Source organism: Oncorhynchus mykiss, chromosome 22 (genome assembly GCF_057628025.1).
Source record: "Oncorhynchus mykiss isolate SJ-2025 chromosome 22, ASM5762802v1, whole genome shotgun sequence".
In the NCBI taxonomy this organism is placed as follows: domain Eukaryota; kingdom Metazoa; phylum Chordata; class Actinopteri; order Salmoniformes; family Salmonidae; genus Oncorhynchus; species Oncorhynchus mykiss.
This window is the reverse complement of record NC_143043.1, coordinates 16,700,024-16,719,845: the sequence shown is the minus strand read 5'-3', so window position 1 is coordinate 16,719,845 and position 19,822 is coordinate 16,700,024. Positions and strand designations below refer to the sequence as shown.

General features: G+C 40.9%; 2 protein-coding genes across 5 annotated transcripts in view; one reads left to right on the top strand and one right to left on the bottom strand.

The window, feature by feature from the left end:
* Positions 1 to 751: 751 nt before the first annotated feature.
* rabl3 (RAB, member of RAS oncogene family-like 3) lies at positions 752 to 6,381 on the bottom strand. 4 transcript variants are annotated; one of them, XM_021579002.3, is made up of 9 exons: positions 5,994 to 6,381; positions 5,234 to 5,291; positions 4,792 to 4,883; positions 4,445 to 4,574; positions 4,235 to 4,349; positions 3,928 to 4,078; positions 3,621 to 3,692; positions 2,079 to 2,117; positions 752 to 1,963 (listed from the first exon to the last, which is right to left on the bottom strand). In XM_021579002.3, the coding sequence occupies exons 2-9, from the start codon at positions 5,277 to 5,279 to the stop codon at positions 1,907 to 1,909; spliced, it is 702 nt and encodes a 233-aa protein (XP_021434677.1). In that variant the 5' UTR covers positions 5,280 to 5,291; positions 5,994 to 6,381; the 3' UTR covers positions 752 to 1,906. The 4 variants fall into 4 exon arrangements, with proteins under 4 accessions (XP_021434677.1, XP_090071726.1, XP_021434678.1 ...); XM_090215600.1 differs by having other exon boundaries at positions 4,798 to 4,883; positions 5,994 to 6,119; XM_021579003.3 differs by lacking the exon at positions 5,994 to 6,381 and having other exon boundaries at positions 4,798 to 4,883; positions 5,234 to 5,361.
* Positions 5,446 to 19,822, top strand: part of gtf2e1 (general transcription factor IIE subunit 1) — a 45,772-nt gene continuing 31,395 nt past the window's right edge. Inside the window, exons 1-2 of the mRNA XM_036958795.2 lie at positions 5,446 to 5,570; positions 6,026 to 6,673. Coding sequence (XP_036814690.1) covers positions 6,226 to 6,673 — 448 coding nt within the window. The 5' untranslated portion in view covers positions 5,446 to 5,570; positions 6,026 to 6,225. The remainder of the gene's footprint in view (positions 5,571 to 6,025; positions 6,674 to 19,822) is intronic.

Below are 19,822 nucleotides of genomic sequence, written 5' to 3'. Positions count from 1 at the left end.
ATCGGTTCCTAGGACACATTCTCTACACTTTAAAATCATGGCTTTTACCCAGAGACACCTATGATTGTGTACATTGTTGTTCGACTGAACCTGACAGAATTATGTAAACCGTTTTTTTTTTTTTTTTTTTTGGTGCCGAGTGACTTGAACAAAATGAATAAAAGGTGATGTAATCTAATATCTGTTCCTGCACATTTGAAATGGTGATTCATAGCACACGGCCATAGTTTACAGCAGGGTTGCAAACGCACCTTGTGCTCTTACCCTCAGTTGTTTTCTTATAGACTATGATTTCCCCAGTGGCCAAACTCCTAGACAGAATATCAACAAGCACTAAGGATGGTGTCCTAGCCAAAAAGGTATAAGACTAGGTATTATGACCCATACAAGATACCACATCCCATGCTTACACCCAGAAAATACCGTCAGTCCTGGATTCATTTTGTCAACGTGTTACATTTGTATTCAGAATTCTATGTTCTTCTTATAACAATTCATATTGGAAAATAAATTGAAACCCATCCTTACTATGTCATAATATGGGTACTCCTGAATGAATCGTGAATAATGAGTGAGAAAGTTAGATGCACAAATATCAGAACCCCAAGACATGCTAACCAAGACTTTCACGCTCATCATTACTCAGGATTCATCCAGGACTATCCGTAATCATGTTAGCATCCACATTAATGTATAAGTGTTTAGAAACATATTATATTCTTATTTACAATAAGTGACTCAAATGACAATACATGATTCACCATTAATTTCTATTAGGCACAAAAATAATCTTAAACAATCCAAACAAACAGCAAATGCATCCAATAAATTTATAGAGTCACACACTTGATGTCGTCATTGCGTGCTATGAATATGGGACCAAATACTACACTTTTTACTACTTTAATACACAAGTGAATTTGTCCCAATGACTTTTGGTTCCCTAAAATGGAGGGACAGTCGAAAAAGTGCTATAATATCTAAAAGGTTCACCCAATATGGATGAAAATACCCTCAAATTGAAGCTGACAGTCTGGACTTTAACCTCAGTCATTGTATCCTTTTCACATCCAAAGTACTGGAGTAGAACCAAAACAACAAGTGTCACCGTCCCAATACCTATGGAGCTCACTGTATATGCCAATGAGGAATGAGGGGGACGATTAGGTGGCCATGATGGAAATGGGGCCAGGTTGAGAATTTATCCAGGACAATGGGGTTAAGACCCCTACTCTAGCAATAAGTGCCAAGTGGGTTTGACCACAGTGTTATAGGTCCACTGCAGCAGTTTCTCTCAATTATTTCTGGGTAACAAATGTGATTGTTTGAAATTGGCAACCTCTGGAACAATAGCTTTTCTAGTAGGACCATATCCATTAGGCCAGAACAGCATTCCACACTTTGCCTTCTCCTGTACTATACATACAAACACACAGGACAGGGCCAAGTGCGGAATACTGTCCTCTAGCCTAATGGATATGGATGTTACTGTTGCAGAGGTTAAGAAGCTATTTCTAAATCAAGAATTGTGCTAGGACTGTCTGGGAGTGGTCTGAGTGGGGAGGAGAAAACTAGCTATTATTGACAGAGAGGTTTGGAGCGTTCTTATTGGTTTATTAACTAATGTATATGTCACCAGGCCAAAACATCCCACCACAACAAGCTGAGATTTCACTCAGTGTTTTCAAACAGCTCTTACACTAAAAGGAAATTATCACAATATTATTTCAACCTCAGTGTGAAAAATATATATATAAAACCCAGAAAATTCACATTTTTGACTGCACTGGGCCTTTAACCGAGATTTTTTTTAAAGAAAGAAAAAAAGACAAGACAAGGTTCACTTATTGAGTGAGAGACTGCACTGAATCAGGTTGAAACCAGAGGCCCCAGCACTGTCCACCTCTCAGTCGTAGTGAACGCTTTTGAAGTTGAAGCGTTTCCTCTCTGTGAAACCTGTCATCTGGAGAGGAGGAGAGATGGTTTTATGTTTCAGAGCTGATAAAGTACTGGTTTCAAAATGGGAAAAACCAGAGCAGTGTTTCATGTTCATTATGGATACATAGACCATCACTTACTTGACTAGGGTCTCTGGTGAAGTATCTCTTCTCTACAACCTAAAATAAAAGACAAGTTATGTTTTTTTGTACATGCTCATGCACTCTTGTATAGAAAGAACAGTATCCAGTGCCTTCGGAAAGTATTCAGACCCCTTGGCTTTTCACATTATTAGGTTACAGCCTAATTCTAAAATTAATTAAATTGTTTCCCCCCCTCAATCTACACAGAATATCCCATAATGACAAAGCAAAAACAGGTTCAGAATATTTTGCAAAATTATTAAAAATAAAAAACAGAAATAGCACATTTACATAACTATTCATACCATTTACTCAGTACTTTGTTTTAGCACCTTTGTGGTAGATATTAATGCCTCGTCTTCTAGGGTATGACGCTACAAGCTTGGCACACCTGTATTTGGGGAGTTTGTCCCATTTTTCTTTGCAGATCCTCTCAAGCTCTGTCAGGCTGGATGGGGGGTGGAGCGTCGCTGCACAGCTACTTTCAGGTCTCTCCAGAGATGTTGTCCTGTCGGAAGGTGAAACTTCGCCCTAGTCCTGAGTGCTCTGGAGCAGGTTTTCATCAAGGATTCTCTGTACTTAGCACCATTCATATTTGCCTCGATCCGGACTAGTCTCCCAGTCCCTGCATCTGAAAAACATCCCCACATCATGATGCTGCCATCACCATGCTTGACCGTAAAGATGGTGCCAGGTTTCCTCCAGACGGGATGCTTGGCATTCAGGCCAAAGAGTTCAATTTGGGTTTCATCAGACCAGAGAATCTTGTTTCTCATGGTCTGCGAGTCCTTTGTCATGTGCCTTTTACCGAGTGGCTTCCGTCTGGCCACTACCATAAAGGCCTGATTGTCCTTCTGGAAGGTTCTCCCATCTTCACAGAGGAACTCTGGAGCTCTGTCAGAGTGACCATTGGGTCACCTCCTTGACCAAGGCCCTTCTCCCCCGGTTGCTCAGTTTGGTCAGGTAGCCAGCTCTAAGCGTCTTGGTGGTTCCAAACTTCTCCCATTTAAGAATGGAGGACACAGTGTTCTTAGGGACCTTCAATGCTGCAGTCATTTTTGGTACCCTTCCCCAGATCTGTGCCTCGACACAATCCTGTCTCGGAGCTCTACGGAGAATTCCTTCAACCTCATGGCTTGATTTTATTATTTAGACAGGTGTTTGCCTTTCCAAATCATGTCCAATCAATTTAATTTACCACAAGTGGACTCCAATGTTATAGAAACATCTCAAGGATGATCAATGGAAACAGGATGCACCGGAGTTCAATTTTGAGTCTCATAGCAAAGGGTCTGAATATTTACGTAAATAAGGTATTTCTGGTTTTTATTTGTTATAAATTTACACAAATTTATAAAAACCTGTTTACTCTGTCATTACAGTCTATTGTGTAGATTTGAATTCATTTAATCCATTTTAGAATAAGGCTGTAACGTAACAAAATGTGGAAAAAGTCAAGGGATCTGAATACTTTCTGAAGGCACTGTATTAAGGGGGTTAAAATATGTAAGAAGAAGCATCTGCTTCTGAACATTTCACCTTGTCAAAGAATCTGCTCAACTTCACAGCGTTGGACGTGCCTGCAGCAAAGTATCTTTGGTTGGTGCAATCCTGTCATGAGAATCGAGGAAAAAACATGACCTAAACCCCAAGCCTCAAGGCACTACCTGTAGCCTATTCAATAGCTGTTACGATATTAATGATGTGTGCCTACTGCCCATACATTGGGCTTTTATTGTTAGCAAAAGCACATTGCTGCAGCAAATAAGGTTCTTTTTGACCGAGTAATGGGTTGCTCAGAATCTATAGAGGCCTAGAAGGATAGTTGAGGTGAGGCTTCACCTACCAGGTTGATCTCCTCCGCATTGAAGTCTTCAGACAGGAAAGCTGTCCTGGTGAGAACATCATTCCTCTTGTTCTCTGGGATCTGGTCAAACTTGGTGCCGATCAGGAGCAAAGGCACAGAGCTGTCAGCAAACTGTTCTCTGTCATAATCACTGGAAGTATTCAGGCAAGACATTCAAGATAAGACTTTCAGGAAGTACATACACTTTCTCCAAGTGCCTATGCAGGATAGCAACTTCTATTTAACAAGATTTAAAATGTATTAAATTGAGGTAAGCTATTTGATTCCAGCAGTAGAAGATACTTGCCCATTTGAGACGATTACCCCCGTTGGGGAGGAGTCTTTGTTCAAGGCTTCTAGGGACCAGCGATACAGATTCTGGGAGGATTTCTTGTTCGTTAGGTCGTGAACTAACACAATACCTGTAAGGATACAATTATGTGTCATTACAGATCTATACAGGTTATCATTTTTCTCATGTGGTGACTGACAGAGCCAGTCAGTGCTGCAGCTTTACCATTGACAGAGTTGTAGAAAACGGCTCTGGTGCTTTTCAGACTGCTGGTACTGCCCACAGAGCCGCCAACATCCCATAATTCAATGTAATAGGTCTTCTCCTCTGGAGTGCCCTCCTTGTAGTCGTGGACCTGTAAAACCAACTCTTAGAATAACCTTAGAATGTGACTGAGTCAATGTGACTTAGAATGTGACTGAGTCAATTAATGGACTAAAGTAACCAAGAAAAAGCAACCAGAGTTGAGTTTGAGTTTATTCTTTAGAGGGGACAGTGCACATTAATCAACATTTCAGTAAAAGTGCCGGTTTAAGCCAGTTGGCTAATTTTCTACTGCAGTCCTTTCCTACCCGTACATCCACGGAGCAGCCTACAGTCCATGATGGATTTCCCAACACTTGGTTCTGACACAGCAGATGAACGAGTGAAGACTTCCCAACACCTGTCATGACAAAATAATTATAGCTAGTGAGACAAATCCAGTATTTTTTTCAAGCACATAGTTAAGTTCACTTCTCATATCTAGGTATATTTTTAAGTGCATCAAGGGAAGCCATCAGCAGAGATTAGAAAATAAGATTAGACTTAGAAGGTTTTCTAAATAACTACTATATGTAGTTAGCAAACATTAGCTATATGTCTAGCTTAACCAGCTAACGTTAGTTACCACGGATAGGGACAAGGGGGACATTAATGTTTTAGATAAGCATTATATTTGACCAAACCATGTCGAAAGACAACATTTACAAAAGACAATACGATTAGTGAGACATAAATTAATAGGATACCAACCTGAATCACCCAAAACTAGCACCTTCACTCTGTCAAGAGACGCCATTTAATTTTTGTCCTGGAAGTAAACAGTCAAGTTCCAGCCCAAAGAATAACACTTGTTCTCTGATTGGTGTAGGAGAACAGTTTCCATTTATAACTATCCACATTTATAACAACAACATTGGAAATTGTGAACGTCAATCAAAATAGTGTTGCGTTGATTGGCTGTTAAAGTACAGCATGACGTACAGCCAATCGGAATAGAAAACATTTCCACGGCGAAAAATGTAGAGAAAAGTACGAAGCAGATCATCCACAAGCTTTCAAGTTATTGCAAGAGAACACATGCAATTGAGTGAGTGTCGGATTTTCTGTATTTCATACATGTGTTGTAGTTAAGCTAGCTAGCTCGTTTATTCTCACAGAGATCAATTGTATTGCGCTAACCCGTGATGTAGCTAACTGTAAACTGAGCTAGCTACTGTTAGCATAGTTGCTAGCTAGCCAGTTTGATTTCTATTCATTCCGTTTCCATTCGCGAGTATTAGCTAACAACAAAAAGTATCGTTTGCTAAATAATATTTTGGCTAACCATATAGGTTCTGCATTACAGCCGGTTCATCTCTCATTTAGATATGTTTGACTAACTGTTATGACTTACAAGCTAGCTAACCACATTTCCACCCCGTCCACGTTGGATGAACACATGTTTTTAACAAAGAGTTCCTTAGTTATATAGTAATCCTACTGATGGATGGTGATGTCTAAGTTTCAATACCAGATTGTATAAACAGTGCTCCTTTGTTGCAGATCCCACCACAGAGAAGGACCCCCTTGACCCCTTGCTGGGGTTTCTCCCCCTCAAGATCCTCTCCTTTCTGCCTGAAGTTTACACACCCTCCTATCCAACCACTCACAGACACTTTTCAGGCTATCTATTGTAGCCTTTACTTATTGCGTAAGCCACTCTCTCTACCAGTCTGCTACCCCATAGGACATCCATATAGAAGATGTCAGAGCCAGAATTATTAACAGAGGTCCCTGCTTCGCTGAAGCGCCTGGCCAAGCAGGTAGTGCGGGGCTTCTACGGGGTGGAGCATGCCCTGGCTCTGGATGTTCTTATCCGCAACCCCTGCGTCCGCGAGGAGGACATGCTGGAGCTGCTCAAGTTTGACCGAAAGCAGCTGCGCTCGGTGCTCAATACGCTCAAGGGCGACAAGTTCGTCAAGTGCCGCATGCGGGTGGAGACGGCTCCCGACGGCAAGACCACGCGTCACAACTACTACTTCATCAACTACCGCCTGCTGGTCAATGTGGTCAAGTACAAGCTGGATCACATGCGGCGGCGCATCGAGACGGATGAAAGGGACTCCACCAACCGGGCGTCGTTCCGCTGCCCCTGCTGCTTCAGCACCTTCACTGACCTGGAGGCCAATCAGCTGTTTGACCCCATGACAGGTGAGGAGAGAGAGGGTGGGTGGGGGGGGGGAGTAGGCGGGATAATAGGGTTGAGGGAGGAGAGGAGGAAGTGAGAGAAAGAGGGAGAGTTTTGCAGAAGCATGAGACGTGTAGAGAGGCACTGGCGGACTTCCCATTAGGCAGAAGAGGCATTTGCCTCAGGCGTCACATCATCAAGGGGCTGCATGAGCTAGGCATAATATATAAACCTGCAGAAAACTTTAGTGATGCACTGATATGACGTTTTTGGCCGATATCCGATGTTTTTCTTGCCCCCCCCCCAAAAAATGAGACAGATAATCGATATTTAACATTTTTGTGGCCTTTTAAGCATTCTAGTACAGTTAAATAGTTAACACAGACATGGACGCAGCGGTCTAAGACACTATAGTCCCTTGTTCGAATCCAGACTCTATCACATCTGGCCGTGATTCGGAGTCCCATAGGGCGGCGCACAATTGGCCCAGCGTCGTCTGGGTTTGAAGGCCGTCATTGTAAATAAGAATTTGTTCTTAACTGACTTGCCTAGTTAAATAAAGGTTACATACACACACACACACACACACACCACACTGACCCCAAAAATATTTTGTTGGCATTTACGTATGTCCCCATTACCAGTAAAACATAATTAAAACCTATTTATTTCACTTACTTGCTGTTTTGTTGTTAATTTCTTCAGTTGTTTCATTCTCAACCTGGATTTCTATGGAAAGCCGTTTGGGACTTTGCGTGTCAAAAAAGATACACTATTTGACGTGTCAAATATGCTTGTTGACCGATCAGGATCTGAATATGACTGCATGTCACATAATGATTTAATGCGTTCATACATTTTTTTAAATGTAGTTATTACACATTGATTACACAATCACTTGTATTTCATATGTCACAACTATTCATTGATACGTATGCTGTGATGCTGGTGAAGTTGTCTCGCACACCTACATTGCTGGTCATAAAAAAGGCTAGCTAGCTCATGGATGCAAACAATGTTCTTCCCCAAAAACATAGCAAAATGACAATCTGTTTCAGGAGCTGTAGTTAGCTAGCTAACCATATAGCTAGGTGTCATCCATCTAAACTAACCCTAATTTATAAGATGGTTCTTATTTCATTAATGGTGGTTGGACCCATCTATGTGAAGCTAGCTACAGTAGTGGACTTTGAAGTTGGCCTTCAAAATAAAAATATGGCATAATTCTAATGTTTGTATTCATTTGCATCATTGTAAATGACATACTTTTATTTTGAAGGCAAACCGCGAATTCCACTATTGTGCCTAATCCTTATTGTGGCTAGCTTCACAAAACATAACCCAGTTCGGTCGAGCCTCACTAGCATGATGAAGGTAGCTGGCAGCTTTTAACGTTAGCTTTGGGCAACGGGGTTAAGTATCTGGCTAGTTATTTATTTTCATGAACTGAAGTTCAATTTCAATAGGAGAACAATAATTGTCAACCTAGTTAATACTTACTCACAAGGACTCCTAAATCATTGCTAAGAATAATGAAAATGACTGCAGTTTCTACTAGTCAATGTTTTCAGGCTGGTTGTATTGCTTTTAGCTAGGTACCAAGCTAAAGCTAGCTACCCCAGAAGTTGCGGTCGAACAAATTATGCTTTATTACCAACGCGGTATTGGAAACACATTGTTCGTTGTCAGTGTTTGCTTGTTTGCAGACTTTTTTGTACAACTTTGACAGTGCAACTATCTTTTTTGACACGCAAAGACCCAAACGGCGTTCCAGCGAATTTATGTCATGAAGATATTACCAGTGACGCTATTACTGTGTAACTCCAGTAGGGCAACATCTGACAAATGGCGCACTTGGTAGTGTGTACCGGTGCTCGACCAGTCGGCGAAAGCCAACATCACCCATGACAGAGAACAGTTGATTGTCAAGGGCATTGAATTCCTTTATCTTGGCTTTAATGGATTCCTCCTTTGAGTTGTCTCGCTGAAATTTCAAATGACTGCTCGACTTATTGACTGCTCGATCCACACTGCAGACATTGTGGGGTAGTTTAGGGATGCTGTGTTGCACGTGTAGCACAAATTTTTACATGGCGTCATTACGTTATATAGGTATGCACATTTGCTTTGACATTGGTTTTTCACATCGGGCCGATACCGATGTTGGCATTTTTAGCTAATATCGTCCGATTCCGATATGTTCACCGATATTATCATGCATCCCTAGAAAACGTTATGCTGAAGTACTGAAATTCCCACAGAAGAATGTTGTTTGTTAAAATATATAAATATATATTACACACAGTACCAGTCAAAAGTACCAGGGCTTTTCTTTATTTGTACTATTTTCTACATTGTAGAATAATAGTGAAGACATCAAAACTGTGAAATAACATGTAGTAACCAAAAAAGTGTTAAAAAATCAAAATATATTTGATATTTGAGATTCTTCAAAGTAGCCACCCTTTGCCTTGATGAAAGCTTTGCCACACTCTTGAAATTCTCTCTACTAGCTTCATGAGGTACTCACCTTAAATGCATTTCAATGAACAGGTGTGCCTTGTTAAAAGTTAATTTCTGGAATTTATTTCAGCCAATCAGTTGTGTTGGGACAATGTAAGGGTGGTATACAGACGATAGCCCTATTTTTGTTAAAGAAGTCCATATTATGGCAAGAGCAGCTCAAATAAGCAGAAAGAAACAATAGTCCATCATTACTTTAAGACATGGTCAGTCGATCTGGAAAATTTCAGGAACCTTGAATGTTTCTTCAAGTGCAGTCGTAAAAACTATCAAATGCTATGCTGAAACTGGTTCTCATGAGGACCGCCACAGGAATAGAAGACCCAGAGAATAAGTTAGTTACCAGCCCCAGAAATTGCAGCCCAAATAAATGCTTCAGAGTTCAAGTAACAGACACATCTTAACATCAACTGTTCAGAGGGGACTGTGTGAATCAGGCCTTTGTGGTCGAATTGCTGCAAAGAAACCACTACTAAAGGACACCAATAAGAAGAAGACTTGCTTAGGCCAAGAAACACGAGCAATGGACATTAGACCGGTGGAAATCTGTCCTTCAGTCTGAGTCCAAATTTGAGATTTTTGGTTCCAACCGCCACATCGTTGTGAGATACAGAGTAGGTGAATGGATGATCTCCGCATGTGTGGTTCCCACCATGAAGCATGGAGGAGGTGGTGAGTGGGTGCTTTGCTGGTGACACTGTCTGTGATTTATTTAGAATTCAAGGCACACTTAACCAGCATGGCTACCACAGCATTCTGCAGCGATATGCCATCCCATCTTAGTGGGACGATAATCTTTTTTTTCAACAGGACAATGAGCCAACACGCCTCCAGGCTGTGTAAGGGCCATTTGACCAAGAAGGGGAGTGCTGGAGTGCTGCGTCAGATGACCTGGCCTCAACAATCACCCGACCTCAATGCAATTGAGATAGTTTGGGATACGTTGGACCACAAGGTGAAGGAAACAAGTGCTTATGTGACAATGTGCATCTAAGTGGTAGGTGTAGGAGTCAGGCGCAGGAGAGCAGGGAATGTCTGAGAAGCGTGTTTTTTTTTATAGAAAGTCCACCAACACAGGAATGGCACAATCAAAAGGTACAACGCCCTCGACCACAGAGAACCTGTGCAAACGCACGGAGGAACAAACAACGTTCCGACACTAATTAAACTTCAGAACCCGTGAAAACAAATAACGGGAATACCGAACCGAGCACCTCACAATAGAAGACTAGTCCCGCACAAACTAAGCAGACAACACACAGAAATTAACTCAAATGAAACCAGGTGTGAAAAAAAACGACAAAACAAACAGAACAGGAAAACGGGATCGGTGGCGGCTAGTAGCCCGGCGACGCCGACCGCCGCCCAAACAGGGAGAGTTACCCTCGGTAGAAGTTGTGACTGCTTAGCATATTTGTGAATTTTTACAAGACTGTTAGAAAAGCATTCCTCATGAAGCTGGTTGAGAGAATGCCAAGAGTGTCATCAAGGCAAAGGGTGGCTACTTTGAAGAATGTAAAATATATTTTGATTTGTTTAACACTTTTTTGGTTACTACATGATTCCATAAGTGTCATTTCATAGTTTTGATGTCTTCACTATTCTACAATCTAGAAAATACAAAAAAATAAAGAATATATAAAAATGTAAAAATAACAGTAGCGAGGCTATACAGGGGGTACCGGTACAGAGTGAATGTGCTAGGGAACAATGTAGGTAGAGGTAAAGTGACTATGCATAGATAATAGAGAGTAACAGCAGCATCAAAGTGTGTGTGTGTGTGGGGGGGGGCAATGCAAATTGTACCGGTAGCCATTTGATTAGCTGTTTTGGAGTTTTATGGCTTGGGGGTAGAAGCTGTTAAGAATCCTTTTGGACCTAGACTTGGCGCTCTGGTACTGCTTGCCGTGCGGTAGCAGAGATAACAGTTTATGACCAGAGTGGCTGGAGTCTTTGGCAATTTTACGGCCTTTTCTCTGATGCCTGATATAGAGGTACTCGATTGCAGGAAGCCAGGCCCCAGTGATATAATGAGCCGTATGCACTATTCTCTGTAGTAGAGGTCGACCGATTATGATTTTTCAACGCTGATACCGATTATTGGAGGACCAAAAAATCTGATACCGATTAATCTGCCAATTTTTTACAAATATTTTTTATTTGTAATAATGACAATTACAACAATACTGAATGAACACTTATTTTAACTTAATATAATAAATCAATAAAATCAATTTAGCCTCAAATAAATAATGAAACACGTTCAATTTGGTTTAAATAATGCAAAAACAAAGTGTTGGAGAAGAAAGTAAAAGTGCAATATGTGCCATGTAAGAAAGCTAACGTTTCAGTTCCTTGCTCAGAACATGAGAACATATGAAAGTTGGTGGTTCCTTTTAACATAAGTCTTCAATATTCCCAGGAAATAAGTTTTAGGTTGTAGTATTTATAGGAATTATAGGACTATTTCTCTCTATACCATTTGTATTTCACATACCTCTGACTATTGGATGTTCTTATAGGCACTTTAGTATTGCCAGTGTAACAGTATAGCTTCCATCCCTCTCCTCGCCCCTACCTGGGCTCGAAGCTGCGTTACCCATGCAGAGCAAGGGGAATAACTACTCCAAGTCTCAGAGCGAGTGACGTTTGAAACGCTATTAGCGCGCACCCCGCTAACTAGCTAGCAATTTCACATCGGTTACACCAGCCAAATCTCGGGAGTTGATGGGCTTGATGTCAAAAACAGGGCAATGCTTGAAGCACAGGGAAGAGCTGCTGGCAAAATGCACGAAAGTGCTGTTTGAATGAATGCTTACGAGCCTGCTGCTGCCTACCAGCGCTCAGTCAGACTGCTCTATCAAATCATAGACTTAATTATAACATAATAACACGCAAAAATATGAGCGTTAGGTCATTAATATGGTCAAATTGGAAACTATCATCTCGAAAACAAGACGTTTATTCTTTCAGTGAAATACAGAACCGTTCTGTATGTTCTAACGGATGGCATCCATAAGTCTAAATATTCCTGTTACATTGCACAACCTTCAATGTTATGTCATAATTACGTAAAATTCTGGCAAATTAGTTAGCAACGAGCCAGGCGGCCCAAACTGTTGCATATACCCTGACTCTGCGTGAAATGAACGCAAGAGAAGTGACATAATTTCACCTGGTTAATATTGCCTACTAACCTGGATTTCTTTTAGCTAAATATGCAGGTTTAAAAATATATACTTCTGTGTATTGATTTTAAGAAAGGCATTGATGTTTATGGTTAGGTACACATTGGAGCAAGGACAGTACTTTTTCGCGAATATGCACCGCATCGATTGTATGCAACGCAGGACACGTTAGATAAACTATTAATATCATCAACCGTGTAGTTAACTAGTGATTATGATTGATTGGCCTCCTGGGTGGTGCAGTGGTTAAGGGCGCTGTACTGCAGCGCCAGCTGTGCCATCAGGGACTCTGGGTTTGCGCCCAGGCTCTGTCGTAACCGGCCGCAACCGGGAGGTCCGTGGGGCGACGCACAATTGGCCAAGCGTTGTCCGGGTTAGAGAGGGCTTGGCTGGTAGGGATATCCTTGTCTCATCGCGCACCAGCGACTCCTGTGGCGGGCCGGGAGCAGTGCGCGCCAACCAAGGTTGCCAGGTGCACGGTGTTTCCTCCGACACATTGTTGCGGCTGGCTTCCGGGTTGGATGCGCACTGTGTTAAGAAGCAGTGCGGCTTGGTTGGGTTGTGTTTCGGATGACGCATGACTTTCAACCTTTGTCTCTCCCGAGCCCGAGTTGTAGCGATGAGACAAGATAGTAGCGATGAGACTACAACAATTGGATACCACGAAATTGGGGAGAAAAAGGGCAAAAAAAAAGAAAAAAAAAGGTTATGCGATTGTTTTTTATAAGATAAGTTTAATGCTAGCTAGCAATTTACTTTGGCTTACTGCAGTCGCGTAACAGGCAGGCTCCTCGTGGAGTGCAATGAGAGGCAGGTGGTTAGAGCGTTGGGCTAGTTAACCGTAAAATTGAATCCCCGAGCTGACAACGTTCTGCCCCTGAACAAGGCAGTTAACCCACCGTTCCTAGGCCGTCATTGAAAAGGTGTTACATTATTATTATTAAAAAAATACAGATTTCTGATTGTTAGGAAAACTTGAAATCAGCCCTAATTAATTGGCCATTCCGATTAATCGGTCGACCTCTACTCTGTAGTGCCTTGCGGTCGGAGGCCGAGCAGTTGCTGTACCAGGCGGTGATGCAACCAGGATGCTCTCGGTGGTACAGCTGTAAAACCTTTTGAGGATCTGAGGACCCATGCCAAATCTTTTCAGTCTCCTGAGGGGGAATAGGCTTTGTCGTGTTCGGTCCTCCTTTTCCTGTAGTCCACAATCATCTCCTTTGTCTTGATCACATTGAGGGAGAGGTTGTTGTCCTTGTACCACATGGTCAGGTCTTTGACCACCTCCCTATAGGCTGTCTCATCGTTGGTCATCCCAGATGAGGGAAAAACACAGTTTCAATGCGTAGTACATGTAATCGCTAGGTGTTACACAGGATTTAGATAGTTAAAATGATGTGTAACTTGACTTGTTGTGTTACTTACTTGTACTTAAAGTGTGCTTTATACCCATCCTGACAACCTGGCCCTCCTTTTAAAGATTCTGGAAGTTTCACTTCATTTCAGTACCTTATTGTGAAATGAAACTTCCGGAAGCTTTAAAACGAGGACCAGGTTGTCATGATGGGTAATGTACTATTTAAGCCCACATTTAGTTACAAGTAAGTACCCCTCAAGATATACTTAATTTTAATGAGCTAAATCCTGTGTAACAACTAGTTATTACATTGTACTAGGCAACAATTACATGTACTATGCTTTGAAAGTGTATTTTTCCACATCTGGTATGCCACCCATATTAGATCCCAGTCAGTGAGGTTGAGCTACAGATCTTTTTTTTTTTACCAGCTCAACCAAGTTAACCCAAATGGTACACTATTTTATTTTGGGGGCCATTGCTAGCAACATCACTGAGTGGAGACATAGTTTGAACAGTGCACATTCGAGGGTAAGTAATTAGAGCCTATTTAGCATAGACACCCAGCATATCCACGAGGGATCACAACCTTTTGTGACAGCTGTAACTGTATGCAGCTGAGTAGAAGCGAAACACTAAGGTGGTGAATTTAGTGGAAACATGCCCATTTGTAACCAGCATGGTAACAAGCATTAATTGTTATACCTCTGTAATTACATACTTCAATTACGACCAGTTACATGTTGTTACAGTTAACTAAAATACTTGTTAGTGTAATCGCATGAATTTGCCATGAACTTCTCCAGGCTTTCCCGTATTAGGGATGCCTGGTTTTTGATGAGGCTAGCTTGGAGGGGGTTCTCACACTGGGCTCTGCCTAGTGTGGGGGGTTGGGGAGAGGGGGAGATATTTTGGCAGTTATAGCTGCAATATGTAACTTTTTAGGCAATCTGACCAAATTCACATAGAAATATCTGTCATTCTCATTGAAAGCAAGTCTATGTGGTATATCTGTTCTATGTGCTCTATTTCTATACCTCGCAAAACTCAATTTAAGAAGGCATCTTTTGCTTTCATTTTTGTATACCAGCTTCAAACAGCTGAAATACAATAGTTTTGGTTAGATGGTACAATGATTCTATACACTATGCATGCTTGTTTTGTAACAAACTAAAAATAGGCAAACTTAGATTTTTATCAACCAGGAAATGGCGGAGCGATTCATGCATAGTGCACCAACCTTCCAGGCTTTTCTTCTGCTGATCGGTGTACTCCATTGTCCCCGATATTAATTTTAGGGACATGTGGTCATTCATGGGTTCTTCCACTAGATGGCAGTAAATGCTAATCAAATGTGGATATTCTGGCTCCACGCTCAGTTTGCACTCCATGCACCACTGTCTGTCTGGGCCTTCTCTAGAGTTGGACCTCTACACAGCATGTAATCCAGTATGTTCTTCTCAGGGTTCTAGACTAACTTCGAACTCTAACCCCTTTTCAGTTGATGACATAAATTTTTGGTGACCTGACCAAAATGTGCCTGCATTCCATACAGAACTAGGCGGTCTGAGCAAGTATCCTATAGTCTATAATGACCTATCCTCCATACACAAATAATTACATTTTAACTTGATAATATTATTTACATGGATTGTTTGGAGGGAAAAAATTCAACCTTTTGCCGAAAGGGAAAGGGAAAGGGGTTGTTCTTGTTAGCTATGTTCTATAGTTGTAAGGACCTGTAATCTGTTATCTTTTGGTAAATTGTGTTTTTCCAGGTTTCTTAGTTTATCTTTTTTTTTTCTTCAGGTTTTCATGCTCAAAATCAAACTTTTCAAAATATTTTTTTATATAAAATAAATTGGATGTATGTACACAACAATTCTTAAACCACGTCAGTAGACCACTTTTGAGGCCTGGGAACAAAAACAACCAAAGAAAGAGAAGATAATATATGCGCGAGACGCATGCGCATGTTTACATGGTTCTGCGCATGCTTCAGGTGATAGGAATCTGAACGCACTACCAGAGCTTTGAAAAGTTGATGTAATTCTACTTTCCTGTGGATATGTCTCACATTCCTACTGCCAAAAGGACCAACCACATGGACAGCCGGTAAAGTATGTTAAAATATCATTTTATTCAACCTTCTGGCTTGTAGAGGATACTGTCCTGATTTAAACACTCATTTCTGCCCGATGTAGACTTTGTGTTTCCAGGCAAAGGAGAAGGCAACTCAATTCTGCCACGAGTCGATGTTTGTCGGAGTGGACTGGAACAAAATTATAATAATTTGTTCACTGCAAATAACAACTAAGCCCAGAAATACATTTGTATTTGAATATAACAATGATTTCTTACCTTGATTACATTGAGACAGGATCACGTCTCTTTTTTTTATTCGTGGGAATACTTGGGATCAGATTTCCTAAATTAAATTCATTTTTAGCTTATATTCCTGGTAATTTCAGTCTTTTCTGACCAAAAATTAAAAACTCCCCTCTGTCTTCTCCCTACGTACGCTGTGTAATAGGCTACCCTTACGGGGGGGGAAAAACACATTTTACATGTCAAATCAAATTTTTAAAAATGTGATTTTTCACATGAAGTTTCACATGTGGATAATTTTCACGAGATTGCATCCCTGCAAACAAAAATGAGTCGTAAGGATGTCCCCGTCAGTCAGTGTTTTCAACTTACATGTTAGAAAAATACTTTGACATACATGACTACATTGTGTATGTTAATTTATTATTCAACATGTCCTGACCTGGGATCTGAACTCACAACCTCGTGGTTCATTGCATTCCGATCATCCCGCTACGCCATCACGTCTGTGTCAGTAACTGATTTAATCTGTATTCCTATGCTTTGGACTTCAAAGTAAATCTCAGCTTTGTTAAAAATACACTTGAGAAAATGGATTATCGTGATTCGTGAGTAACATTTAGGACTGTGGCTGTCATGACATATTGTCAGCCGGTTATTGTCATACAAATGACTGCCTGTCTTACAGTAATTGACAGCTAATTAACAAACACGTTTAGCATCTCCTGGCTTCCTCGCATACAAGCCGCATCGAAGCCTCTGACGGCTTTGGAAAACATCTGCAATTAATCCCATTTATTTTAGGCAGGTTTAAAGAAACATGATGTATAGAGAAAATGTATTTCAGAAGAACACTACGAGTTGGTCTACTGTATGTTATCTGGTTGTGCGCCATTCTGTAGGTTTGTTAATTTAACAGACGAGCTGTGCTTATAGGTACTGTACCATTTATTTTGTGTTATATGATTTTATAGTAAGAACAATACAATAGAACTTAGCTGAATAAAATATCATTGGTTATGTTGAGTATAAAAGTTTTGAAACGGGTCCTATATGCTAGATTTTGAGTTATTTGTCCATTTTAGTTGTGAATGATTCAAACCTTAGAATGTCCTAGAAATCAAAACTTATGTGGGCTGCATGATGCGACTATAGGCTATCAGTAAAAAAGCTTGCGCTCTGCTCCTTGCCTCAGGCTGCATCTGCTGTTCTCTCATTATGTGATGATATTTTTACCCATCAGACTATTCTCAATTCAATCTTGTCTTTACTAATATGTCAAATTATACTGAACAAAAATATAAACGTGACATGTCAAAGATTTTACTGAGTTACAGTTCGTATAAGAAAATCAGTAAATGTAAATATGTTAATTAGGCCCTAATTTCACATGATTGTGCATCCATGGGTGGGCATGGGGCCACCCACTGGGGATCCAGGTCCAGCCAATCAGAATTAGCCCCCTCCCCCAAAAGGGCTTTATTAGATGATCCCGCAGGTGAAGGCGGATGTGGAGGTCCTGGGCTGGCCTGGTTACTTGCACATTGTTTGCGGTTGTGAGGTTGGACATACAGCCACATTTTCTAAGACGACATTGGAGGCAGCTTATGGTAGAGAAATTAACATTCAATTATCTGGAAATGTCTCTGGTGGACATTCCTGCAGTCAGTATGCCAATCGCACACTACCTCAACTTGAGACATCTGTGGCATTGTGCTGTGTGCCAAAACTGCACATTTTAGTAGCCTTTTATTGTCCCCAGCACAAGGTGCACCTGTGTAATGATCATGCTTTTTAATCCGCTTTTTGATATGCCACACCTGTCAGGTGGATGGATTATCTGTGCAAATGACAAATGCTCACTAATAGGGATGTAAAGAAATTTGTACACAACATTTTAGAGAAATTAGCTTTTTGTGTGTAAAGTTCAGCGATTTTGGTATAAAAAAAAAAGCTAATGAAATATGGGACCAACACTTTACATGTTGTGTTTTTATATTATTGTTCAGTGTAGTTTCCCGTTATCAAATGGGCAGGAACAGGGGCAGAGGGATAACGACATGTCATCCATATTCACTCGAATAGCAAATTAAGGTTGCATTTCACTCATGCCAGGTAGGCTACTCCGATTATTTCACTTCACACGTCAACCACTGTTTGAGGAGCATGCAGTCTCTCGCTGCGCGACATGTCATATTTCACCTAAACTCTATGCCATGGGCTCTCTAACCCTGTTTCTGCAGCTACCCAATGCTTAATTTGGGAAACCAAGTGAAATCTGTTTGGGAACATCGATGGTAACATGTTTTCACAAAGAAACATATTTAATTAAACTGTTGCCAACCCCTATCTTTGCTCGCTCGAGAAAGGAATGAAGGAGAGAGAGGAGATGGAAACACACAGTGGTGAGATATTCTGTAGCTATAGGTACTGTCAGCCTATTAATTATGAAAATAAAAAAAATCCCTTTTACTAGACTATTCAAATACAAATTAACTATAATTGTAGGATGCCCTGCACAATCTATGAACCAACAGCATCGCCTAGACCTATATCGTTCTCTCCTAGACTCATGGATAAAAAGTTTAGAGCAGTAGCATGAGGTAACCAGTCTATCCAGTATGCATAGAAATACAGTCCACACTAAAAGGTGATTACTAGAATTGGATTAATTTTAGAGTGTAGGCTAGACCAGGTGTCGCCAACCTTTTCAGGGTGAAGATCACTTTCTGAGTCCTACTCTTATCTATTTGTTTTTTTTACATTTAAAAAAATGTAACTAGGCAAGTCGGTTAAATAACAAATTCTTATTTACAATGACGGCCTACCGGGGTACAGAGGGTTAACTGCCTTATTCGGGGCCAGAACGACAGATTGGCCCAACGCTCTAACCACTAGGCTACCTGCCACTTTAATAACTCTGCCCACATGTATCTATTACCTCGACTAACCTGTACCCCCGCGCATTGACCCCGTACCGGTACCCCCTGTATATAGCCTCGCTATTGTTATTTTACTGCTTCTCTTGAATTATTTGTTACTTTATTTATATTATTTGTAGGTATTTTTCTTAACTGCATTGTTGGTTAAGGGCATGTAGAGTAAGCATTTCACTGTAAGGTCTACCTACACCTGTTGTATTAAGCATTTCACTGTAAGGTCTACCTACACCTGTTGTATTAAGCATTTCACTGTAAGGTCTACCTACACCTGTTGTATTCAGCATTTCACTGTAAGGTCTACCTACACCTGTTGTATTCAGCATTTCACTGTAAGGTCTACCTACACCTGTTGTATTCAGCATTTCACTGTAAGGTCTACCTACACCTGTTGTATTCAGCATTTCACTGTAAGGTCTACCTACACCTGTTGTATTCAGCATTTCACTGTAAGGTCTACCTACACCTGTTGTATTCAGCATTTCACTGTAAGGTCTACCTACACCTGTTGTATTAAGCATTTCACTGTAAGGTCTACCTACACCTGTTGTATTAAGCATTTCACTGTAAGGTCTACCTACACCTGTTGTATCTGGCGCATGTGACATAACATTTGATTTGATTTTGATTTGATCAACTTTGCTGTGCGCTCTAGGCTTATTCTTTTGTTTTTACATTCTATGGCTCGAGGAAACTGTTCAGACATGGTGATCTGAGCTATCTGATTGGTCAGCGGTAGGCCTATAGGTGCACTTGATTAGCTATTTGGTCCTGCCTGGTATGCGGCGTTCTACTTTCCGATACATGAAATGGTTCAAAATGGGAACAATTTGCCTT

What these genes read in the sequence shown, in the direction of transcription:
- rabl3 (XM_021579002.3), bottom strand. Translation starts at nt 5,279, where the DNA reads ATGGCGTCTCTTGACAGAGTGAAGGTGCTAGTTTTGGGTGATTCAG. An exon ending in GGGGTAATCGTCTCAAATGG is followed by an intron (nt 4,079 to 4,234) that starts GCAAGTATCTTC and finishes GAATACTTCCAG; the next exon opens with TGATTATGACAGAGAACAGT. An exon ending in TCACCAGAGACCCTAGTCAA is followed by an intron (nt 1,964 to 2,078) that starts GTAAGTGATGGT and finishes CCTCCTCTCCAG; the next exon opens with ATGACAGGTTTCACAGAGAG.